Source organism: Panthera uncia, chromosome E1, assembly GCF_023721935.1.
Source record: "Panthera uncia isolate 11264 chromosome E1, Puncia_PCG_1.0, whole genome shotgun sequence".
NCBI classification, from domain to species: domain Eukaryota; kingdom Metazoa; phylum Chordata; class Mammalia; order Carnivora; family Felidae; genus Panthera; species Panthera uncia.
Window position 1 is genome coordinate 963,984 of NC_064814.1, and position 25,477 is coordinate 989,460.

Below are 25,477 nucleotides of genomic sequence, written 5' to 3' on the forward strand. Positions count from 1 at the left end.
TTCTGGAATTTACTGTAACCGTCAGTGTAAAGAACCATGTCTGGATCCTGTTCGGTTTTTACACCAACCTGGTACAAGCTGCTGTCCCACAGAGTCCCCCCCACCCCCCCACCCCAATTAAACCCACGTGAGTTCCAGCCTCCAGTCACCCTTTCTTCCCTCCTCTGACAGCTGCTGTGGGGCCAATACCGTCCCCCCCACGTCCCTGGGGTCCAGAGGGGATGCCCCCATGGTCCCCGTAGCCCCCTGCCCACAGGACCGTGCCTATGCGTGCTCGGAGACAGGGACAGCACCAGGCTGCAGAAAGGCTGGACACCGCCTGCAGGGCTGGGGCGGGCGGGGCTTCGCCAGAGAAACAGAACCGGCAGGAGAGTCTTGTCTGCTATCGTTGGGGGCGTTCAAAGATCAGCCGGGGCAATTTTTGGATTGTTCCTGGGCTTCTTGTCAGAATTCCTTATTCCTCAGGGAAACCTTGGGATTGTTCTCCAGGGTTTCAGCTCATTTGAGGTGGCTTATCTCCGTTACTGAGAATAACCTTTACTTGAATTCAGTTGGTCATAGGTATGAGTCTCCTCACCTTCCCAGCGGCACCTAGCGTTGGCGTAACTGGCCAAGCTGAACGAGAGACTGATCAGTTTAGGCGAAGGTACGGACGCTGGATCAGAGGGTATTGGAGGGGCAGGGAGGTCCCCTGAGCATCTGAATCCCAAGAGCTAAGGGGTGAGGTGGACACCAGTGGGTTTGTGGGCAGAGCGTTCTGGGCCGACTGGCGGAGATGAGCACAGAGAGCTGGCACCTACGATCAGGAAGCCAGGGCACAGAGGCTCGGGCCCAACTCTAGGTTTCAAAAAGGATCTGTGGAACCCAGAAACAGACCGGGGGCCCTACCGTGTTCCTCAGAGAGCTCAATATAGATAGGATTCCCGTGAGCCAACAAATCCACTCTGAGGTACGTACCCCCAAAGAATTCTAAACAGGCTCAAACATGCATGTATATCGCTGTTCACAGCAGCATCACGGACAGTGGCCAACACATGGACACAAGCCAAGTGTCCACCAACAGAAAAACGGATGTAAAAGTGTGGTGTGTTTGTGCCTGGAATGTTGTGCAGCCGTGGAAGAGAATGTTCTGGTACACGCTGTGTGGATCTAAAACCATGCTAACAATAGTGGAAAGATTGCTGGAGTAGGATTATCAAAGATTTCAGAGGAAAAATACACTGGGGACAAATAGTTACTTCATAATGACAAAAGAGTCAACTAACTGAAAGGGTATGACGATCCTGAACTTTTATGCCCCGTAACAGTTCCCAAATACAGGAAGCAAAGGTTGTAGGTCAGAGAGAAGAAACGTGCAAATTCACGAAGTTGGAGGTTTCAAAAGCCCTCTCTCCTTTACTGGTAGAGCAAGAAGAAAATGAGTACAGAAGACTTGAACCAAATGACCAACCAACTTGCCCTAATTGACATAGAACATTCCACCCAACCACAAACTCTTTCCAAATTCACATGGAAAGTACACCAAGATAGTACACGTTCTGGGTCATAAAACCAGTGTCGGTAAGTTAAAAAAAATCAACTTCTATAAAATGTTTTCTCTAGTCACAATCAAATAAAATTAGCATCAGTAGCAAAAAGAGCCTGAGAATATCCTTGAGTGTTTAGAAACCAAGAACTCTAAAAATTACAGAGGTTAAAGAAGAAACTGGAAGAGAATACTTTTTTGAACTGAGTGAGAAAATGGCAGAGCTGCATCTGTGGTACTTGCAGAAGAGACCGCACGGAAGGCCTGCGGCAAAAAGGAAGTTTCTCAAAATGAACTAACCTTCAGAAACTAAAAAAACACAGCAAACGAGACTCAGACTGAGGAGAATAGCGGAAATAGCACACACCACAGTCCAAATCCATTAGATAAAATACAGAAAAGTAACAGGAAATTAGTGAAACCAGAAGCTGCTTCTTTGAGAACCAATAATACGTAAACCGGATTGGACTGGGAAAAAAAAATGACACAAATTACCGCCATCGGGAATCACCGAAGTGTTGTCGCTAAGATTCTACACATGTTAAAAGACTAATAAAGGAATGTTATGAACAGCTCTATGCCAAACAATTGGACGACTTCGATAAAATGAAAAAATTCCACACAAGATGTAATCGAGAAATCGACCACCCAAGTAACCCTACATCTATAGAAAAAAGCAAGTTTGTAGTGAAAAACCTTCCAACAAAGAGAACTCCAGACCGGAATGACAACTTTTCCTGCTGGAAATTTAAGAAAAAAACTATTACCCACTCTATCCAAACTCTTCTTGAATTTTGGAAAGGAAACCAGTCTCAATAAGTTCAAAAGAACTCAATTTACAGGATATATTTTGGGGACATGTTAGTCTGTTCATGATACTCTAGACTGAAATTCATTTTCCTGCAGCTCTAGAGGCAAGGACTTCCAACATGAAGGTTCCTGCCAGTTTGGTCCCAAACTGAGGGCTCTCTTCCTGGCTTACAGACGGCTGCCTTGTTGCTGTGACCTCACCTGGTAGAGCACAAGCAAGGCAACAATGTACAACTCTTCTACGAGGCCAGCATTACTTTCATACAAAAGCTAACAGACATTGCAGGAGAACTACAAATATCCATCATGATCACACATGCAAATATTCTATGCAAAATTGTGGCATACAGAATCACATGTTAGAGGACACTACATCACGACCCAAGGGGATTTATCCTAGGAATGCAAGGCTGGTTCAACGTTCAAAAATCAATCGATATAGGGGCGCCTGGGTGGCTCAGTCAGTTGAGCATCTGACTTCGGCTCAGGTCATGATCTCACGGTTTGTGGGTTCAAGCCCTGTGTCTGGCTCTGTGCTGACAGCTCGGAGCCTGGAGCTGCTTCAGATTCTGTGTCTCCCTCTCTATCCCTCCCCGACCAGTGCTCTGTCGCTCTGTCTCTAAAAAGTAAATGTAAAAAAAAAAAAAATTTTTTTTTTAATCAATCAATATAATTCACCACATTCATGGCCAAAAAGGGATTATCCCATTGGGTGCAGAAAACAGCCTGTGCTGAGCACAGATGTACAAAACCCAGCGCCTCCTTGTGAGGAAGCTCTCAGCTGGCTAGAAACAGGAGACCTCCCAAACCCAATGAAGGGCCTCCATGAAAACTGCAGCTGCCACTGTTCCTAGTGGCAAAAGGGCAAATGCTCCCCCTGCAACCAGGAACAAGGCAGAGACCCACAGCCCCACCACCTTCAGTCAACGCCATGTTGGAAGCTCTAGTCCGTGCAGCAAGTCAAGGAGCAGAGATGAAAGGCATAGAGACTAGAAGAGAAGAGATCAAACTGTCCCTACTTGCAGACAACACGGTCACCTTTGCAGAAGAGCTGATGGAACCCCACAAAAACCTGGACGTAAGAAGTGAGTTTAGCAAGACTGCAGGAGAGATCGGTATACTAAACCCCATCTCATGACTACATACAGGGGATGAACAGGCAGATGTTGATGTTAAAAAATCAATACTATCCACAACAGCATCCTCCAAGGAAGAAACAGTTCAGGATAAATATGATGAAGGTGCAGAAGGGTGTTTCCACCGCTGAGTAAGATCAGAGAAGGGAGTAGGGAGATGTGCTGTGCTCGTGGATTAGAAAACTCAATGTTAACATGTAAATTTTCCCCAAAATGACCTATAGGTTTTTAAAAATATCGTATTTATAAGCAGTCTCTACACCCAACATGGGGCTCAAACTCACAACCCAGAGATCAAGAGTCAGACACTCCACTCATGGAGCCACTCCACTCATAATACAATCTCTATCAAAATCTGAACAGACTTTAGGAATTGACACGCTGATGCTAAAATCTGTGTCAATGCCAAGGACGCAGAGCAGCCAGTGCAATTCAGTGGAGACGTTATGTTGCCTGATTCCAAGGTTTTTCAAGATTTGTTACAAAGCTGTAACAATCAAGACTGTGTTCATTGACATCAAGATACATAAGTAGATCGATGGAACAAAATAGTCAAGAAATAGACTCACATGAAGGGGCATCTGGGTGGCTCAGTTGGTTAAGCATCCGATTTCAGGTCAGGTCGTGATCTCACGGTTCGTGGGTTCAAGCCCCACGTCAGGCTCTGGGCTGACAGTTGGGAGCCTGGAGCCTGCTTTGGATTCTGCATCCCCCCCTCTCTCTGCTCCTCCTCCACTCATGATCTGTCTCTCTCAAAAATAAATAAACATTTTAAAATTTTTTTAATAAAAAAAAGAATTGACAAAATTGATAAACCCCTAGCCAGATTGATCAAAAAGAAAAAGGAAAGGACCCAAATAAATAAAATCAAGAATGAAAGGGGAGAGATCACAACCAACACAACAGAAATAAAAAACAATAATAAGAGAATATCATGAGCAATTATATGCCAATAAAATGGGTAATCTGGAAGAAATGGACAAATTCCTAGAAACATATTCACTACCAAAACTGAAACAGGAAGAAATAGAAAATTTGAACAGACCCATAACCAGTAAGGAAATCAAATTAGTAATCAAAAATCTGCCAAAAAACAAGAGTCCAGGGTCAGATGGTTTTCCAGGGGAATTCTACCAAACATTGAAGGAAGAGTTAACACCTATTCTCTTGAAGCTGTTCCAAAAATAGAAATGGAAGGAAAACTTCCAAACTCTTTCCATGAAGCCATCATAACCTTGATGCCAAAACCAGACAGAGACCCCACTAAAAAGGAGAACTATAGACCAATTTCCCTGATGATCACGGATACAAAAATCCTCAACAAGATATTAGCCAACCGGATCCAACAATACATTAAAAGAATTTTTCACCACGACCAAGTGGGATTTATACCTGGGATGCAAGGGTGGTTCACTATCCGCAAAACCGTCAATGTGATACATCACATCAATAGAAGAAAGGACAAGAACCACATGATCCTCTCAATAGATGCAGAAAAGCATTTGACAAAATACAGCATCCTTTCTTAATAAAAACCCTCAAGAAAGTAGGGATAGAAAGATCATACATCAAGATCATAGAAACCATATATGAAAGACCCACCACTAATATCATTCTCAATAGGGAAAAACTGAGAGCTTTCCCCCTAAGGTCAGGAAGAAGACAGGGATGTCCACTCTCACCACTGTTATTCAACATAGTATTGGAAGTCTTAGCCTCAGCAGACAACACAAAGAAATAAAAGACATCCACATCGGCCAGAGGAGGTCAAACTTTAACTTTTCACAGACAACATGACACTCTATATGGAAAACCCAAAAGATTCCACCAAAAAAACAAAAAAAACAAAACCTGCTAGAACTGATCTGAGTTCAGCAAAGTTGCAGGATATAAAATCAATGCACAGAAATCGGTTGCATTCCTATACACCAACAATGAAGCAGCAGAAAGAGAAATCAAGGAAGCAATCCCATTCACAATTGCACCAAAAACCATAAAATACCTAGGAATAAACCTTAGCAAAGAGGTGAAAAATCTATACACTGAAAACTATAGAAAGCTTATGAAAGAAATTGAAGAAGACGCAAAAAAAATGGAAAAATATTCCATGCTCATGGATAGGAAGAACAAATATTGTTAAAGTATCGATACTCCCCAAAGCAATCTACATATTCAGTGCAATCGCTATCAAAACAACACCAGCATTCTTCACAGAGCTAGAACAAACAATCCTAAAATTTGTATGGAACCAGAAAAGAGTCTGATTAGCCAAAGCAATCCTGAAAAAGAAAACCAAAGCTGGAGGCATCACAATCCTGGACTTCAAGACGTATTACAAAGCTGTAATCCTCAGGACAGTATGGCACTGGCACAAAAACAGTCACTGGGATCAATGGAACAGAATAGAGACCCCAGAAATGGACCCACAAACGTATGGCCAACTAATCTTTGACAAAGTAGGAAAGAATATCCACTGGAATAAAGACAGTCTCTTCAGCAAGTGGTGCTGGGAAAACTGGACAGCGACACACAGAAGAATGAACCTGGACCACTTTCTTACACCAGACACAAAAAGAAACTCAAAATGGATGAAAGACCTAAACGTAAGACAGGAAGCCATCAAAATCCTAGAGGAGAAAGCAGGCAAAAACCTCTTTGATCTCGGCCACAGCAACTTCTTACTCAACACGTCTCCGGAAGCAAGGGAAACAAAACAAAAATGAACTACTGGGACCAACTCAAAATAAAAAGCTTCTGCACAGAGAAGGAAACAATCAGCAAAAAGGCAACCGACAGGATGGGAGAAGATATTTGCAAACGACATATCAGATAAAGGGTTAGTATCCAAAATCTACAAAGAACTTATCAAACTCAACACCCAAAAAACAAATATTCCAGGGAAGAAATGGGAAAAAGACAGGAATAGACACTTCTCCAAAGAAGACATCCAGATGACTAACAGACACATGAAAAAATGCTCAACATCACTCATCATCAGGGAGATACAAACTAAAACCACAATGAGATAGCACCTCACACCTGTCAGAATGGCTCACATTAACAACTGAGGCAACAACAGATGTTGGCGAGGATGCGGAGAGAGAGGATCCCTTTGGCGCTGCTGGTGGGATCGCAAACTGGTGCAGCCAGTCTGGAAAACAGCATGGAGGTTCCTCAAAAAACTAAAAATAGAACTACCCTACGACCCAGCAGTTGCACTACTAGGCATTTATCTAAGGGATAAAGCCAGCATTACCTTGATTCCAAAACCAGACAGAGACCCCACTAAAAAGGAGAACTATACACCAATTTCCCTGATGAACATGGATGCAAAAATCCTCAACAATATACTAGCCAACTGGATCCAACAATACATTAAAAGAATTAGTCACCACGACCAAGTGGGATTTTGAAGGGGCACATGCACCCCAGTGTTGATAGCAGCACTATCAAAATAGCCAAAGTATGGAAAGAACCCAAATGTCCATCGATGGATGAATGGATAAAGAAGATGTGGTTTATATATACAATGGAGTATTACTCGGCAATCAAAAAGAAAGAAATCTTGCCATTGGAAACGACGTGGATGGAACCGGAGGGTATTACGCTAAGTGAAATTAGAGAAAGACAAAAATCCTATGACTTCACTCATATGAGGACTTTAAGAGACAAAACAGATGAACATAAAGGAAGGGAAACAAAAAGAATATAAAAACAAGGAGGGGGACAAAACATAAGAAACTCTTAAATATAGAGACCAAACAGAGGATTGCTGGAGGGGTTGTGGGAGGGGGGATGGGCTAAATGGGGAAGGTATATTAAGGAAGACACTTGTTGGGATGAGCACTGGGTGTTACACGTAAGGGATGAATCACTGGCATCTACTCCTGAAATCATTGTTGCACCATATGGTAACTAACTTGGATGTAAATTTTAAAAATATAATACTAATATTAAGAAAACAAACATTGGGGCGCCTGGGTGGCTCAGTCGGTTAAACGTCCGACTTCAGCTCAGGTCACCATCTCGCGGTCCGTGAGTTCGAGCCCCGCGTCAGGCTCTGGGCTGACGGCTCAGAGCCTGGAGCCTGCTTCCGATTCTGTGTCTCCCTCTCTCTCTGCCCCTCCCTCGTTCATGCTCTGTCTCTCTCTGTCTCAAAAATAAATAAACGTTAAAAAAAAATAAAAAAAAAGAAAACAAATATTAAAATTTGTTTTCAAACAATTTAATTTTTTTTAATTGCCAAAAGAGGGGCGCCTGGCTGGCTCAATGGGTGGAGCGTGTGACTCTTGATCTTGGGGTTGTGAGTTCAAGCCCCATGTTGTGTATAGAGAGATCACTTGAAAACAAAATCTTTTAAAAAAATTTAAAAACAAAAAAATGGGCAAAAGATGTGAAACAGACATGAGGAACAGACATAACATTTCATAAGGAAATGAAAATTAAGAATACAATGAGACATCAGAACATATGTATTTGTTAAAATTAAAAACACCAAAGGGCACCTGAGTGGCCCAGTAGGGTAAGCGTCCAACTCTTGATTTCGGCTCAGGTCATGATCTCGTGGTTCGTGGGTTCGAGCCCCACGTCGGGCTCTGTGCTGACAGCTCGGAGCCTGGAGCCCGCGTCGGGTTCTGTGTCTCCCTCTCTCTCTGCCCCTCCCCTGTTCTCTCTCTCTCTCTCTCAAAAATAAACATTTAAATAAATAAGCAAACAAACCAATAAAATCCCAGAAAGGCAAGGTAATGTCCAGTGACAGAAAACAGATCAGTGCTTTCCAGGGGTGGGGAGCGGGGGGTAGGAGGAAACACTGGGGGTCACAAATAGTTTCATTACTTTGACCGTGATAGTCTTCTTGGCACATAAACATATCCAAACTTAGTTCATGGTCACTTCACATGCAGCTTTTCATTGCTAATTGTACCTCTGCAAGGCTGTTCGAAAGACATCTAGAAACCAAATAAAAGTCGGGCAGACCCCTACCATAAAATAGGGAGAAAGCGGGCCTCGATCCCGCTGAGCTGTCACTCCTCCCCCCTCGGATGGGTGCAAACAGCAACGGCACGCTCGGCTGGCAGGGCGGCGGGGAGACGGGCGCCGAAGGGGGCGAGCCCGTGAGCCCTCTGCGGGGACTCGGCAGGGGTACAGAAAGACGCCCACGCGTCATCCCGAATGCACACTTCCGGCAACTGAAAACCAACGGCCGCGAGCACGCGTGCACACGCGCATTCCCTGCAGCGTTCTTTGAAATTGCGAAACGGCAGACAGCGTGTAAACGTCCGTGGCAGGCGACGGACAGCCTGGGCGTGAGGAAGCCACCGTGGCCTCCGGGATAGTGTTAAGCGAAGAAAAGGCAAAGTGGAAAATCACGCTCTCTTGCGTGTGTCAGGGGAGGAATACAAAGCCGGGTGTGCATCGGTGCTCATTCCTGCAGAAGGAACGAGGCGGGAGAGTGAAGCAAGCCCGGGGGCGGGGGCGGCTGTGGGGAGAGGGACATTTCTCTGCACAGAGCTTGCGGCAGTTATGACTTTGGGAACCACTACAGAGATGGGGACAAAGCAAAGTTGCAGGCGAACAGAAACAGTACGATTGCCCAGTCGCTGGATGACGTCACCGCACGGGAGGGACGGACCTGCCCTCAGGGGTCCATCTGCTACAGACAACAAAGGACGGCAAAAACCCTGACCTTGCGGCTGTGGCCGCAGGGGAGGGAGCCTGCCACCTCCAGGACACCCGTGCAGGATTGACAACTCCGTCCGCAGCCCGGCCTCCGGAGCACGAGGAGCCCGGAGCCCGGGGACGCCGGGTCCGGGGACAGCGCGGGGACAGCCCGGGGACAGCGAGGTTGGCTCCAGTGCTGGCCCCGAGGGGGAGAGCGAAGCCGCTCTGAAACACGGGGACGCCAAAGGAGCCCGGGGCCACGACCGTGGACACAGTGGTGTCGAGATGACAGATGGTCACAGATACGCCCGACGGAAGAGTCCACACTCCCAGATTCTCCGCCCCGAAATCCCAGCGCCCCGGGCACGGCCACGCTGTGAGCAGGTCTTCAGACAAAGCCTCTGCAAACCACCCTGAGGGCACCGGAGAAGGCACGGGGGCGGGCAGTGGATCTACCAAATCCCGAGGCTCCCAGCCCGGGTGTCCCCGGGGAGGCGGGCGGCGGGCTCGGGGTGCCGTCCCCTCCCCGCGCCAGCCGAGCTGGGGACGGGCCTGTAGGAACGGGCCCCCTGCCCCTCCAAGTGGCGCACTTGATTCCCAGCAAAGCGCAGGGAGGGGCGGTGAGGACAAACGTGTGAAGAGATAACGGCTGAACATTTGCTAAACATCCTGAAAAACGCTGTGAAGACAGACGCTCGGCAAAGCCCAAACCAGGTAAATACAAATAAAACCACTCAGATAAAGAGAAAAGGTCGACCGGAGGAAACAAAAAGAACACGGCACAGCCAGGGCAGCAGCATCAGAAAAACCAGAACGAAAGACAAGGGAAATGACTCCCGCAGTCGGGAACCACGGAAAACCTCAGTCCAAAGAACACGTGGCGCCTTCGGGGCGTCAAAGGCCCGGTGACCTTTCTGTCCCCGCCGCCCCCGGTCCTTCTGTAAACTCAGTGTGATCCTGACCAGAGTCCCCGCAGCCTTGTTGTCTAACATTCTAAAATGTAAGTGGAAATGATGCAAAGAACCTAAAATGGATGGAAGGGTCAGAAAAAGGGCAAAGTTGGAAGAAGGATACCGTTGACTTCAAGACTGACTCCGAGGTGATGTTCACGCAAACAGTGCGGTGTTGGGGTAAAGACGGACATACAGCTTGAAGGGACAGGATAGGGAACCCAGAAATGCACCCTGACACACAGGGCTGCTTGTATTTTTTAAATATATTTTTAAGCTTATTTATTTTAAGTAACCTCTACCCCGAACGTGGGGCTCGAACTCACGACCCGAGATCAAGAGTCACACGCTCCACCAACTGAGGCAGCCGGGAGCCCCTGATTACTTGTAGAAAAGGCACCCGAGATGCTTTGCGGGGGTAAAGAGTCCTTTACACTATAGTCAGAATAACTAGGTATACACATGAGGGGTTGGAAGTCTATTTTTTTTTTAATGTTTATTTCTTTTTGAGACAGAGAGAGAGAGAGCAGGGGAGGGGCGGAGATGGAGACAGAAGGTCCGAAGCGGGCTCTGTGCTGACCTCAGACAGCGGGTGTGGGGCTCGAACTCACAAACCGTGAGACCATGACCCGAGCCAAAGTCAGAAGCCCAACCAACTGAGCCCCCCGGGCGCCCCCGAGGGGGCGAAACTCTAAACACCTCGCACATCAGGTGCAAAGCTAATTCGAGATGGGCTGTTGACCTCGATGTGAATTTTTATAAGAAAACATGGGAGAAAATCCCCATGATCTTCAGGGAGACAGAGACCTCTTAGGACACAAAAAGCTGTCAAAACACGCTTGCCGGGTTGTCAGCAGTGTGAGAGCCACCCAATCTCCGAAGCCCCTGCTCCCGGGACAAAGCTGCGGGTCGGAGCCCCGGAGGGACCGCTTACAGTCCTGTGTGACAAAGGCCTCGTGGCCGCTGTCGTCAAAGGGCTCAGACGACCACCCCCGGAAGACAAAGCACCCCGTGTTTGGAAAAGGCCAAAGGCCTGAGCAGACACCTCACAAGAGGAGACACACGGTTTCCCAGTAAACTCGTGGAAACGGGCTCGGCGTCCCGGGCCGCCGGAGGAGCGCGTGGAGCCCCACAGGCAGGCCCCGCCGTGCAGGCAGAACCTTCGGCGGTTTTCGCTTTTTCAGCTCCAGAGGTAGCTGACCTAGGACACCGGGTGAGGTCGAGACGTCCCGGGCGTGACCTGACACGCGGGGGCCGGATGTCCTCCTCGGGGCGGCGAACGCGGCCTCCATCTCACCCCGTGGCCCGTCTGCTCGGGCAGGCGCACCGCCCGCGACTGTCGATTCCGCGAGCGTCCCTGCGCGGTCCGTCGCCCCCCGCCCCTGCCCCTCCACCGTGCCCCCTCTCACACTCCCCGAGGGACGGAGATACTCGGTGCCGGTCTTTCCCCGACGCGTTTCGCTCGGCACGGAGTCCCGGCCTCGGGACATGTCCCGAATGGCAGGATTTCCTCCTTGTTCGCGGCCCGGCGAGATCCCGCTTTCCCCACGCGTCGTCTGTGGGCGGACACGGGTTGCCTCCGTGTCTTGGCCGCTGTCAGTTATCCTTCCTTTGAACGAAGCTTTATTTTTTTTTTTAATTTTTTTTAACGTTTATTTACTTTTGAGACAGAGAGAGACAGAGCACGAACGGGGGAGGGCCAGAGAGAGAGGGAGACACAGAATCCGAAACAGGCCCCAGGCTCCGAGCTGTCAGCACAGAGCCCGACGCGGGGCTCGAACCCACGAACCGTGAGGTCATGACCCGAGCCGAAGTCGGAAGCTTAACCGACTGAGCCACCCGGGCGCCCCTGAACGAAGCTTTAGAAATATAAACATAGGTTTACAGGAAGTTGCAAACAATGTGGAGGAGGTCCCCCCCCCCCCCCCCCCGCACCGGTTTCCCCGTGATAGCACCGAGTGTCTCTACGGAGCAAGGCGCGCACGGAAAGTGACACCGGTACAACGTGTGGTTCCATGCAGCCGTATCCCCTGTGTGAACCTGGGCAACTGTCACCGCAACCAGGACAGAAGCGTCTCCCGCCACCACACGGCTCCACGGGGCGCCTGCGGTGGGGGCGCCCGTGCCCTCGCCGGCCCCGCCCCCGGCGCTCCGTGTCGTTCCAAGGCCATCGCGGGCCTGGGACCATCCATCCGTGCCCCTGGAGACTCAGCGTCCCTTTCTCAGCGGCCGTCACGGGCCCTGTCAGAGGCCCCTCCGGGTGTTGTGTTTCTCCTGGACTCAGTGGCGGCAGCCTGTGTTTTTAGGAGTTGGCCCGTTTCCTCCAGATCACCACGTCGCCGATGTCAGGAACGAGGGCGGGGGCCTCGCTCTGCCACCAAAACGGCCAGGAGAACGGCGGGCGAGTGCCCGTCTTGGGATCGTTCTCCTAACCTTCCTACTTACCGCCCCGGCTGCCCCCACGCGCGCCTCTGGGCTGCAAGGGCCAGCCGTGCCCTCTCCCCCGGCCGCAGGGCTGGCGCCCGCCCGTGACCCATGGCCGCCGTTGGCAAGTACGTGACCTTCTGCGGGTCACGGTCCCAACGCGCCCCGGTTCGCCCAGGCGACTGTGAAGTCGCGGAAGGAAAGGACAAGGCGTGTGCGATCATAACGTCCTTTATAATTACGCACTTACCTCCATCGCTTCTCGGTTTCTTCAGGCGGATTCAGAGGATCCTCGGGCTCCCTGGTTTTGCTGTTTGGGCAGATCTTTACATCCCGGGCGGCGACCGGGACGCAGACGCCTCCTCCCCGTCTGTAGCGCGTCTCGGTGCCCGGCAGCCAGGCTCCCATGTGGCGGAAGGTTTTACTTGCAGCGATGTTCACGTCACCAAGCTCCCCTTTCGTACATCACGGCGTTGACGTCACGTGTCACCGTTTCTCACCCAACCCTGTATACAAAGACACTTCCCTGTGTGTTTTCTAAAAGATTTATAGTTGCACATTTTATTGAGTTAATTAAAAAAATTTTTTTTAAATGTTTATTATTGAGAGACAGAGAGACACAGAGCGTGAGCAGGGGAGGGGTACAGAGAGGGGAGACACAGGATCCAAAGCAGGCTCCAGGCTCCGAGCTGTCAGCCCAGAGCCCGACGCGGGGCTGGAACCCATGAACCACGAGATCATGACCTGAGCCGAAGTCCCACGCTTAACCGACTGAGCCACCCGGGCGCCCCGAGATAATTTTTTGTAGAGGGTTTGAGGTTCTGGTTTTTTGCACCTGTGGAGGCTCAATTGCTCCGTTTTTGGAACAGGCTCCTGTTCCTCCACTGAACTGCTTCCACATCGTCGCCAGAGTCTGTGCGGGCGAATCTGTGCAGGTGCACCCCTGGGCTCCGCGCCCCCCCCCCGCCCCGCCCCGGGCCACACCAGGTAGAACAGCCCTCCCCTTGGAGTCTTGGTTTTCAAGACTGCTTTACCTCCTCCGGGCACTTGGCTTTTCCATATAAATCTAGAGTAAGCTTGTCCACATCTACAAGAAACTGGCTGGGTTTTTCTTGTGTAGACTTAGACTAAATCTATAGACCAAATTGGAGAGAACTGATCTCTTTACAACGTTGAATGGTCTGCGCCGGGACCATGGTGTGCCGTTCCAAACCATGATAGAGAGTCTTCCTCAGTTTCCTTGTTCTTTTTTCAAAAGTTGATTTATTCTGAGAGAGATGGGGTAGGGGGCAGAGAGAGAGAGGGAGGGAGAGAATCCCAAGCAGGCTCCGTGCTGTCAGCGCAGAGCCTGACGCGGGGCTCGATCCCACGAATCATGAGGTCATGACCTGGGCCCAAATCGAGAGTCAGACGCTCAACCGATTGAGCCACTCAGCCGCTCAATTTTTAAACTTATTTTTAAGTAGGCTCCCTGCCTAAGGAGGCGTGAACTCACGGCCCTGAGATCAAGAGTCACATGCTCTGTTGACTGAGCCCACCAGGCGTCCCCCTTCTGATTTCTTTCATTAGAATTTTGTAATTATCAACATACAGATCCTGGTGCATATTGTGTTAGATTTATAGGTAAATAATTTCTGTTGGATCCGTCATGAAGAGTGCTTCAGTTTCCCCATGTTTGCTTTCGTATATAAAGCTGGATTGAGGGGCGCCTGGCTGGTTCAGTTGCTGGAGCGATCCACTCTTGATCTCAGGGTCCTGAGTTCGAGCCCCGTATTGGGCACGGAGACGACTTAAAAAATGTGATTGACTTTTGTGTATTGACCTTACTGAGCTCACTTCTTAGCTGTAGATTTTTTTTTTTTTTTTTTTTTGATCGCCGAGGAATTTCTATGTAGACGATCCTGGCAAAAGGAGGCATTTTCTTTTGTTCCTATCTATAGGGCGCTTACTCCTTTTTCCTGCCTTGCTGGGCCCACCAGAATCGCCAGCACCGTTTTGGGTGAGAGGGTGACACCCTCACCCTGCCCCTGATCAGAGGGGAAAAGCCTTCAGCCTTTCACGGTTGTGTCCATTAGAAGCTGCAGTTTCTGGATACTTTTTATCAGGTAGAGGAAGTCCCTCCCTCTCTTCTCCTCTATTCCTGCTTCATCAAGGCCTTTTTTTTTTTTTTTTTAATCTTGAGTAGGTGTTGGATTTTGCCAAACGCTCCTGAATCTATTGAGATAATCACGTGTCTGTGCACACCGTTAACACACGGTGCAGCCGCCGATCTTCAGACAGCAAGTCAGCTTTGCGTCTGGGGCCAACACCACTTGGTCATGGTGTGTAAGTCCTCTTATGCTCCTGGAGTTTTGTGCTTATGAAGAATGTTAGTGTCCAGCCTTTGACTGGTTTTGACATCAGGACACTCCTGGCATCACAGAACGAGTCAGGCAGTGTTCTCGCCTCTATTTTTTTAGAAGAGTCTGTAGACGATTGGTGTGAATTTTTGAATATTTCCTAGAACTCACTGAAGCTATCTGGGCCCGGGGCTTTTATTTTGTAGACCTTAAATTACGAATACAACGTGCCTCCTTGTTATTTATTTATTTACTTCCTTATTATTTATTATTTAGAGAGAGAGGGAGAGAGGGAGAGAGAATCCCAAGCAGGCTCCACACTGTCAGCACAGAGCCCGATTCAGGGCTCAAACTCACTAACCGCGAGATCATGACCTGAGCCGAAATCAGGAGTTGGAGGCTTTAACCGACTGAGCCACCCAGGCGCCCCTGATTTATTTTGGGGTCGGTTTCGGTAATCTTCTCTTTCTGGGAGCTGGTCAGTTTTATCGAACTTCTCTGTTTTTCTCAGCCCTCCCTTCTGGTCATCTCGTCCTCATTGCCGCGATGACGTCCTGATTCTGGCGATCTGGGTCTTCTCTATTTTTTCTCTGCCAGTGTAGCTAATGTTTTGTCAATTTTGTTGAGTCTTTTCAAAGAAACCAGTTTCGGGTTTCAGTGTTTTCACTATAGCTCTTCTGTGTTCTGTTCATGTTTTTCTGCTCTAATTTTTAGTATGTCCATTATTCTGCTGGTTTGCTCTTAAAGTGGAAGTTTGGGTGACTGGCCTCTTTCCTGTCTTGCGTAGGAGTTAATAGCTCACAATTTTGTTCCAAGAATTCCTTCAGTTGCATCCTGTAATTTTGATGTTTTGTTTTCATTTTCACTCACTTTTTAAAATTTCCCTTTTGATTTCTTTGACCCTTCGCTTACGTGGAAGTGTGTGTTTGATTTACAATCCCTGTACAGGTCTCAAATTTTCTTGGTTCTTTGAATGTCTTACAATGGCTTATTGAATACTGGGCATTTTAGACAATGTGTTGTAAAAACTCCAGGTTTTGACCTCCTCACCCCCATCCCTTAGTGTTGTTTTTGGAACTACTGTTTGCTTACTCAGTACCTTGCCTGGATTATGAATGCTGTGGAGCCTGTCCCCTCCCCTGTGTGTGGCCACTGGTATCCCTGCTAGACTCCGCGGCTTGACCTCACGACCCGAAGATCAAGAGTCGTGGGCTCTGTGGACTGAGCCAGCCAGGCGCCCCTCTGCTAGATTTTTCTTTGTTTCTTTTCCGACGTGTGAGTCTGGTTTCCTAAAATTGCCTCTGGGTCACTATAGTTTAAGGACAATTGTTGGCTAGAGGTAATGCTCCAATGTTTGACCAAGTAAGCCCTCCGCCCTTTGCGGACAGCTCTGCGTGCAGGTTGGGGACGCGTTCAAAGCTTAAGCAGTTTACGGCTCAGCCCGGCTTTTCCATTTTGTGCAAAGCCTTGCATTCAGCCAGACATGAGTATACTGCCGGGGCCCTCTCTGGTCCTTCCTGAGCATATACACAGCCTTGCAGACCACCAGGGATATCTGGAGGGCTTACCAAGGCCCAACCGTGGCCATTTGACTTACTGAGTTTCCTGTAAATCTCTGGCTGGACTGTGCTGGCTTCGACCAGCCTCAGGGAGCTGAGGGGCGGGTCGCTACCCGGTGGTGGCGGTGGCGGCCGTCCACCTCGATGGCGATTGTTCACAAACACCCTGTGGGGCTTTCAAGTCCTCAGGGCCTGTCTGGCTCTGGTGGAATTGCCCTGGGGTGGGAGGAAAGGAAAGCAGCCCCCTCCTGAAACTCCTCGGACTGCCACTGTTTTTAACCTTTACTAATGTTCGATCTTTTTTATTTTTTTATTTTTATTTATTTTTTTTAACGTTAATTTTATTTTTGAGACAGAGAGAGACAGAGCATGAACGGGGGAGGAGCAGAGAGAGAGGGAGACACAGAATCGGAAGCAGGCTCCAGGCTCCGGGCCATCAGCCCAGAGCCCGACGCGGGGCTCGAACTCACGGACCGCGAGATCGTGACCTGAGCTGAAGTCGGACGCTTAACCGACTGAGCCACCCAGGCGCCCCTCGATCTTTTTTTTTAAAGAGATTTTATTTTTGAGTAGTCTCTATACCCAACCTGGAGCTCGAACTCACAACCCCGAGATCAAGAGTCCCTCGCTCCACTGACTGAGCCAGCCAGGTGTCCCTGATGTCCCCTCAGGAATTTTTTTTTTTCTTTTTTTTTTTTTTGTGCTCTCAAACGTTGTAGGCCTTTAGTCAACTTCCAGACTCCTGGAGCGGTTGCTTTTAACAATATTGTCCTGCTTTACCATTGCCTGTTTGAGAAGAGATTTGGAGAGCTCCTCAGCCTTGTTCCAGAAACCCTCCCCACATATGTAAATTTAACGTTTCTAGTCGCCATATCAAAAGAAAAAAACCAACATGAATTTTAATAATGTAGTCAATCTAAGTCAATCTAAGTAGTAGTATTTCAACAAGTAATCGGTATTTTTTAAATTACTAATGAACTCTTACACTTTCTTCCCTTCCTACCAAGTTTTGAAATCTGGCGTGTCTTTCACACAGCACATCTCATCAGGCCAGTTGCATCCAAGCACTCCGATGTGACCACTGACTCCCATGGCAGGCACAGGGGACAGATATTTGGTGTTAGTGTTATTTTTCAGGTGGGTTAGCTCATCTTTCATGTTTGTTATCGCTTTTCTTTTATCTTTATCCGTTGGATGCTGAGACATTTAAGGGTGGAAACGCCTGGCACCTGGCTCTCCGCCCTGTCGGGTTGGTGCGCAGGGGCCTGTGAATTAAACCAAGGGTGCGTGCACTGCGAGGAGCCGGAGCTCGCGCCGCGGAGGCAGAGGTTCGGGTTCCTCGCTGAGCAGGGAAAGCTGAGGCTACAGGGCTCCTTCGGTGGAAGGGAAGCCGAATTCGGCGGGGCCGCCAGGAGGCAAGACTGCCGACGGGGACGCCTGGACACAGCTTCGCCGCGGCCCCCGCGAAGTGGGGGCTTCTAGGTGCGCCTGCGCCAGATTCCCGCGGCAGGGGGCGCTCTGCGCGTGCGCGGCGCCGGGGACGCCCCGGGTTTCCCGCGGCTTAGCCTCGCTCTCGGCCTGGGCCGGAGCCCGGAAGTGCGGGGGTGTGGCCTCGCGTAAAGCAGCACTTCCGGCCGGCGGCGCGCGACCGGGGGACTCGCCGCGGCCGCCGTGCGCAGGGCCGGGGCGGGGGCCTGCGGCCCCCTTGGAAGAGAGAGGCGGAGCTCGGAGACGAAAGCGGGCGCCGGCCGGGCCTTGGCGCCCGCGGTCGGCGCGCCACTCCCACCGCCCGAGCGAGGCGTGGCGGGGCCCGGCCGACCTCGGGCCTCTGACCTCCGACCTCGCGGGGCGGGCCCCGTCGCGGCCTGGCGCGGTTTCCCCGGGACGCGTTTCCCGCCGCACCGCGGGGCCGCCCGGACCGCCCTGGCGGAGGCACCTTCCGGCGGCCCCGGCGCGGAGCCCTGGGCCGGGCGGCGGCCCCGGCGTGGCGGCCTGACGGGCCCCGAGGGAGCCCGCGCCGCGCCCTGGCGCCCAGAGGCCCTGGCGGCGGTCCGGGAGGGCCCGGGCGCAGGTGGGTGTCGTGCGGTGACGCCGCGGCGCCCCGGCCTCTTCGGGGGCTTTTCCCTGTGGCTTCCGGGTGTCCGGGAACGCGCGGCGGGCGCCCGAGCCGGTGGCTTGGCCTCGCGGCCCGCGGGGCTGGCGAGGGTGCGGGGCCGGCACAGCCGAGCCTGCCCGGACAAGGAGCCTTCCCGCTTCCCGCCCTCTCCCGCGGAGCAGGAGCCGCCTTTGTGAGGAGGGAGGCGGGCGGGGCGGCCCTCCCGACCGGAGCCGCGGCGCGCAGGGGCGAAGGCCCTGGGGCTTCAGCTCGGGGCCGCGCACACGGCTGCCCTTGATGTCCCAGTGTGTGGCCGTCAGGCTGCGCTGGAGCGGCCTCGGGGAGGTCGGCGCCGTCCCCGGGCGTGGCGCCCCGCCGCCTGCGGCTGAGCCCTCCGTCTCCCCCTTCAGTGTGCGGACGATGCCGAAGCTGCAGGGCTTCGAGTTCTGGAGCCGCACCCTGGGGGGGGCTCGCCACGTGGTGGCGCCCATGGTGGACCAGAGCGAGCTGGCCTGGAGGCTGCTGAGCCGCCGGCACGGGGCCCAGCTCTGCTACACGCCCATGCTGCACGCCCAGGTCTTCGTGCGCGACGCCAACTACCGGAAGGACAACCTGTACTGCGAAGTGTGCCCCGAGGACCGGCCGCTCATCGTGCAGGTGGGCGGGGTGGCGGCCGAGGGGAGGGGCGGGGGCGTGGTGTTCAAGCACCTGGCTTCCGAGGGCACCTGCGGCCGGTCTCAAGACATTTACCCCTCCCTGGAGGTGGCCCGGTTTGGAAGGGACACTTTGGGTGCCCTGGAAGATTCGCAGCCCCTGACACCACTGGCCAGCTGTCACCGCGCTCTAGCCAAGGGTTGGGAAGAACGTTCTGCGCTGTGTAGAATCCATGATCCCAACTTTGCTACAATTGAGACATTATGTGATCCTGTGACGACTCCTTGTGACATGGGAACCCACCAAATATAAACGCTTAGGACGGGATGACATCCTGCAGGCAACCCTGGGATCCTGTCTCCACTGGGTCAAGTGTGAACCCCTGTGGGGGTCTAGGGTATCAGGTTCAGGTTCGTGGCAACTTGTACGTGTTTTCCAGTTCTGTGCCAATGACCCAGAGGTGTTTGTCCAGGCGGCTCTCCTGGCCCAGGATTACTGTGATGCCGTCGACCTGAATTTGGGTTGCCCGCAGATGATAGCCAAGCGAGGTGAGTTCCTTTCTGGGTTCCTGTGTTGAGCACCCACAGGGTGCCCGGATGGAGGCCAGGGTGTGGCTGACCCTGCTCCGATGGCAGTGGCAGCTCAGGTGGTGTCCCAGCCCTTTGTTTGCTGCTCCCTCTGGAGGTGGCTCTTCTCCAGCGCTGGAGGGACAGGGTTTGCTGGCTCTCAGGCTGTCACTTCCCTTAGTGCCTGGGAGTCACTGGGCTCCATCTGGGTAAACGGGCTTTGCTGAAAGGAGGTTATACCGCCGGGCGTGGGGCTCACACTTTCTTCACTGAGCCCGAGGGGTTGCTGGCTGGTGAGAAACCATGGAGGGTGGGTGTTCTGCTGGGCAACCTGCCCCCACTGCTCACCTCCCTGATTGTTGCTGCCCCTCTGGATGGCTTGGGGTGGGGGGGTGCTCGTGCCGTGTATGGCCGCGGGAGGAGGATGGGTGCTAATGGCCATGCCTGTCTCATGCAGGTCACTACGGGGCCTTCCTGCAGGAGGAGTGGGACCTGCTCCAGAGAATGAGTGAGTTGGCCCTGGGCACAGGTGGGGAGTCAGGTTGGGGCGTAGTTGGTGAAGTGGCCCTGAGACCTTGGCAGGCAAGTCCCGGCCCCGGTGCTCTCGCTGCTGCAGGAGGGGCTCTGCCCGGAGCCATAGGTGCAGGAGGGAGAGGGAGGTGTCCCCACCCGGTCCCCACCCCTCCAGTGCCCTGGTGGACGGAGGCGGGTCTCCGCTGCCTGCAGCCTGCCTGCAGGTGCACACCATGCTTCTCAGAAGGCGGTTGTTGTTTTCGCAGTTCTGCTGGCACATGAGAAGCTCTCTGTCCCCGTCACGTGCAAAATCCGTGTCTTCCCAGAGATTGACAAGACCGTCAAGTACGCTCAGATGCTGGAAAAGGCCGGCTGTCAGGTAGGCGGGCCGTGGGCTCACAGGGCCGAGCGCTGTTCCCCTGCCCCGTGTCCCCTGCACCTGAAAGCAGGTGTGGAGGCTCCTGGACCCCAGGAACCCCCTTGAGCGAACTCTCTGGGGTGAACTAGAATCGTGGTGACCATGGGTGGGGCCTGAGTAGGGTGGACGAGTCCCAGCTCACTTCTCCCCACCTGCCACCAGCCTTGAGGTCAGGTGGGTGCTGGCCCGGCCTTCCCTCACACGTTTGGAGCTGGGCTCGAGGGTGCTGCCACTTTGGGCCAAGACTGGCCCTCGAACGGGGCTGGGCCTCTCGGCTCTGCATCCTGGGTGGGTCCGTGGGACACGGGAGCTCCGGGCGGCAGCCCACCACCCTCCACCCCGGGGACGCGGGCAGACGCTGCGCCAGCTGGATGCAAGGCTGCCTTTGCTCTGCTCTGCGGGAGAAGCTGATGCCAAAGCAAGGGGGTTCCCCTGGGGTCGGCCCGGGGTGTGTGGCCACGAGCCAGGGTAGAGCCCGGGCGTTGCCGTGTTCTAGCTGCTGACCGTGCACGGGCGCACCAAGGAGCAGAAGGGGCCGTTGTCGGGCACCGCGTCCTGGGAGCATATCAAGGCTGTGCGGTGAGTGGGCAGGGGTGGAGGGCGGGCGGATGAGGGGACAGACGTGCAGCCCGGCCCTGAAGCCAGGTGCCCAGCCATTTGGGTGCTGGGGGGAGGCGGGGTGGGGTGGGGACGAGGTGGCCAGGGCAGGTAGGGAGCCTCGCGGCCAGAAGAGGCCACGTGCTGGGGCGCCGCCCCCGCGGCTGAGGGGACAGGGTGTTCCTGAGCGTGCGCCCACCTGCCCCCGACAGGAAGGCGGTAACCATCCCCGTGTTTGCCAACGGGAACATCCAGTGCCTGCAGGACGTGGAGCGCTGCATCCGGGACACGGGAGTGCAGGGGGTCATGAGCGCAGGTGGGGGCGGGAGGCGGTGGGCCCAGCCCGGCAGGGGAGGGGGCGTCTCTCCGGCAGCTGCAAGCCCACCCCCGCCCCCCCACCCGCAGAGGGCAACCTGCACAACCCCGCCCTGTTTGAGGGCCGCAGCCCTGCCGTGTGGGAGCTGGCCGAGGAATACCTGGACATCGTGCGGCAGCACCCCTGCCCCCTGTCCTGCGTCCGGGCCCACCTCTTCAAGCTGTGGCACCACACGTGAGTCCCCCCCCCCCGCCCCGAGGCACACACCGCTGGGCCTGAGCCGCGCCTGGGGGAGCTCTGCCTCGGGACTGGCCGCCGCAGGTGACAGCGTCTCTGCCTCAGGCTGCAGGTGCACCGGCAGCTTCGGGAGGAGCTCGCCAAAGCGAAGACCCTGGAGGGCGTCGCGGCCGTGAGCCAGGAGCTGAAGCTGCGGTGTCAGGCAGGTGCTGGGGCCGGCAGGGCGGCTGCAGGCGGGAGGGCTCGGGGGCTCGGGCTCCACGACGCAGGGCTCTCTGGGCTTTTGCAGGAGGATATGTCCAGGCAGAAGGAGGGAGAGAAGCCCCCTGGCGGCTTGCCTTTCTTCCACTGGATCTGTCAGCCCTATTTCCGGCCAGGGTGAGCCTCACACCAGCCCCGGGGGCCGGGCCTGCCCTCTGCAGCCCTGGAGGGTGGGGGGTGCTGGCGGCTCCATCCCTTGGTGTCACGTTTGCTTCTCTGTCGGCGGGGGCTTCGGTTTTATGCTTTTTCGGTCTATGAGGGGATTGATTCTTTTTAAGTGCTTCTGATCCCGGGTGCGTTTGTTCTGGGGACGAGGTTTGACACCCTGAGCTTCCCCCAGGTTCTTGCAGGTGAGGCTGGCTGTCATCTGTGGCCACTCAGGCCCAGCCACAGCCTGAGCGACCCAAGAGCCAAGCTGCTGAGGCCACCGGGGACTCGCGGGCACTTCTCGCCATGGGCCTGGGCTGGCGGGTCGCCTCTCGCGGGTGCCCCCAGCCCTGCCCACCACCCTTCCCTTTCAGGCCCAGGGAAGGGAGCAAGGAGAACGGGGCTGCCCGCAGCAAGCGGGCCCTGGAGGAAGAGGAGGCTGGCACAGATGTCCTGTCCAAGAACAAGCAGAAGAAGCAGCTGAGGAACCCCCACAAGACCTTCGACCCCTCGCTGAAGCGTGAGCTGTTCCCTTGCCAGGGACGGGTGGCTCTGATGGCTACAGAGGAGAGCAGCGCGAGGGGCTCTGTGCCCTCCCCGTGTGTTCCTGCAGCCACTTGAGGGGCAGAGCTGGGTTCTGGGGCCACCTTCCTGAGAAAGCCCTTCTGGTGGCAAACACCCGGAGAACCATGGGGGCCCCGGGGGGGGGGGGGGGACGGGGGACTGCTGCGCCCGCCCTCCTCGAACCGCCTGGTTGGCCGCGGCAGGCAGAACTCCCACCGGGGACTCCGTGTGTAAGTGGCCGTTGGGGGATGGGTTCACCTCAACCAACGTCTGCTTTTGTTCTTTTCTCAGCAAAATATGCAAAGTGTGACCAGTGTGGAAACCCAAAGGTGAGTCTGACCATGCCGCCCAGAGCAGAGCTCGGCCTCAGCAGGTAGTGGGCAGGGGGGTCCCCGGGCTGCCCAGGACCTGCGGGAGCGGCCCCCTGCCCGTCTGTCGAGGGTGCAGCTTGAAGTGGCTTAGCCACTCGGGGAGGCCGACTCTGCCCGGCCTCGGGACGCGCCCTGGCCAGGGGTGTAGCCATCTGGTACTCCCGGGGAGCCTGCTCAGGCCCACCAGCCCTCCTGTGTCCAGGGCAACAGATGCGTGTTCAACCTGTGCCGGGGCTGCTGCAAGAAGCGAGCTTTCAGAGAGGCCGCAGATTGCCCAGGTGAGGGGCACCTGCTGCCGTCAGCACGTCTCCCTTGGTCCCCCGGGGGGACAGTGGGACCCTTGGCCTCCTGAGCCCCACTTCCCTGCTGCTTCTCTGCCAGGTCACGGATTGCTCTTTAAAACCAAATTGGAGAAGTCTCTGGCCTGGAAGGGGGCCAGGCAGCTTTCCTGAGGTGGTGGGCGGCGCCCTGGCCTGAAGGGCGGCTGGAGCCCGACATGCAGCCCCCCACCCGAGGCCCCGGAGCTGCTGCTGAAGCCTCACCACGTCCCGCCGGAGGAAACGCCTTTACTCAGGGAATCTCCCGCTACTCCACACACGGAAGGATGAGCTGGTCTTGCCCTCTCCTACACCGGGAGCCCGGAAATGCTGCACCGGGGAGCAGGCTCCCAGGCTGGACCTGCCCCCTCCTAGCAACGTGTGTGTTCAAAAGCGAACAATAAATCATTTCAAAGATGTGTTCGGAGTGCCAGAGAGGGTGTGTGGGGGCTGGGAGGGTGGGGTGGGGGGGGGGGGGGCCTGCAGAACAAGGAACCTTCTGCTGCGGGAAACTTTCCCTAACAGCAGCTGGCTGGCCTCGGCTCCCTCCCTGCCACCCTGCCTGGCTGAGGGATGGAGCCCAAGGAAGTAGGTTCTGTGCCTGGACAAGGAAGGACCAGGCCCGGCCCCTGCCCTCCCGGAGGAGCCTTAGAAACCCACTGAGCGGGAAGGAATGGCACGAGGGGCATGTTCTCAGGCGGCCCTTTAATGGATGGAGGTGGGACGTCTGCAGGGGTGGGGAGGCAGTGCCACTGGGCGAGGGCTCTGGGCGCGCTGCACAGGTGAGCCCCGCAGGTCTTTCCGGGAAGGGCCTTGACCAGCAGTCCGTGTGGCCAGGGCCCCCAGCACAGGGCACGACAGGGTGAAAGGAGCACAAGAAGCTAGACATGGAGACCCGGGGGGGTGGGGGTCACAGGTGGCACCTCCAGAAGTATCTCAAGTGATGGGAAGCCCACGTGTCCAAGTCCGAGGAGGAGGGAGGGGGTGGGCACAGACCGTCTGTCCCGGAGGCTGTTGGGTGCTCTCACATGTTGGTGCTCATTCGCGACTGGCTGTTGGCCGGCGTCAGCTCCCCTTGGCTCCCTTCGCGGGGAGGGGACTGCGGTGGGGACACCGCTGCTCAGCCCGGCAGGCGAGTGTGTGCCCGCCCCACCGCTCCCACACGCCAGGGCCGCCCCGCCCTCACCTTGACATGGATCTGGTTGCGCAGCACGGCCGCCCGCAGGATCATGGCTTTGGCACGACGCTGGAACTCCTTCCCCATCAGCAGGGACTTCTCGAACGTGGTGCTGCGTTGATCTACATCCCTAGCGTACAGGATCTGTGGAGGGACGGGGCTCGGTAGTGCCCATCAGGCCTCAGGGATCCCTCCCCGCACCCGCGACCTTGGCCCGAGCGTGGCCACCTTGCTGTGGGAGTCGATGCGGGCGTTGATGAGCCCCTCCAGGATGAGCTGCGTCAGCTCGTCCTCCAGGGCCGCCACGGTGGTGTTGAAGGCCGCAGCCATCTTGTGCATATCAGCAGACACGTAGGGGCTGAAGTACTGCGGGCAGAGGGCGCGTCAGCTTCCCGTGGCCCCCAGCCCCGTGCGAGGCACCCCAGCTCGAGTCTGTCCCCCCCACGTCTACCTGGATGAGGGCGCGGTTGCGGATCTGGGTATAGAGGGTCCTGACGTGGGGAGCCAGGTACATGTCCAAGAGCAGGTTGTCCTGGTGAAGAGACCGGTCAGCCCCCAGCTGCCCCTGGCCCTCTGCCTTGACCGCCCTCCAGATCCGGCGGGCCCCTCACCTTCATCTCATCCAGCATCTTGAGGCACGAGGCGTACTTGGACTCGTAGAATTTAAAGATGATGTCCCGGACCTGCGGCTCCAGCTCCAAGAACAACTTGAAAGAGCTGCGGGTGCAGACCCTCAGAGCTGGCCCCACACCTGCGCACCCGCTCCCAAGGCCGACGGAGGGGGCCCACAGCCCTGAGCGTGGCAGTCCTCAGGCTTCGGGGAAGGGAGGGGAGGGGGGG

At 54.5% G+C, this 25,477-nt stretch overlaps 2 protein-coding genes across 4 annotated transcripts; one reads left to right on the forward strand and one right to left on the reverse strand.

The window, feature by feature from the left end:
- Positions 1-18,056: 18,056 nt before the first annotated feature.
- DUS1L (dihydrouridine synthase 1 like) lies at positions 18,057-23,879 on the forward strand. 3 transcript variants are annotated; one of them, XM_049635441.1, is made up of 14 exons: positions 18,057-18,475; positions 18,910-19,156; positions 19,593-19,701; positions 20,177-20,227; positions 20,499-20,611; positions 21,147-21,229; positions 21,460-21,563; positions 21,653-21,797; positions 21,906-22,002; positions 22,090-22,178; positions 22,583-22,728; positions 23,064-23,101; positions 23,346-23,421; positions 23,525-23,879. In XM_049635441.1, exons 2-14 carry the CDS (start codon positions 18,920-18,922, stop codon positions 23,593-23,595), a joined length of 1,359 nt encoding a protein of 452 aa, XP_049491398.1. In that variant the 5' UTR covers positions 18,057-18,475; positions 18,910-18,919; the 3' UTR covers positions 23,596-23,879. The 3 variants fall into 3 exon arrangements, with proteins under 3 accessions (XP_049491398.1, XP_049491399.1, XP_049491397.1); XM_049635440.1 differs by lacking the exon at positions 18,057-18,475 and having other exon boundaries at positions 18,496-19,156; XM_049635442.1 differs by lacking the exons at positions 18,057-18,475; positions 23,525-23,879 and having other exon boundaries at positions 18,486-19,156; positions 21,906-22,006.
- Positions 23,880-24,146: 267 nt separating this feature from the next.
- On the reverse strand, positions 24,147-25,425 carry GPS1 (G protein pathway suppressor 1; the record flags this gene model as incomplete). Its single annotated transcript, XM_049638114.1, has 5 exons — positions 24,147-24,559; positions 24,647-24,781; positions 24,866-25,003; positions 25,089-25,169; positions 25,249-25,425. Coding segments are annotated over 5 exons (606 nt in total), but the record flags the coding sequence as incomplete, so codon positions are not given.
- Between the last annotated feature and the right edge of the window lie 52 nt (positions 25,426-25,477).

Bases quoted from the DNA above. Each gene is read 5' to 3' on its own strand.
- DUS1L (XM_049635440.1), top strand. From the start codon at position 18,797: ATGTCCCAGTGTGTGGCCGTCAGGCTGCGCTGGAGCGGCCTCGGGGAG. The intron at 20,228-20,498 runs GTGAGTTGGCCC...TTGTTTTCGCAG, and splicing joins GGACCTGCTCCAGAGAATGA to TTCTGCTGGCACATGAGAAG. The intron at 21,564-21,652 runs GTGGGGGCGGGA...CCCCACCCGCAG, and splicing joins GCAGGGGGTCATGAGCGCAG to AGGGCAACCTGCACAACCCC.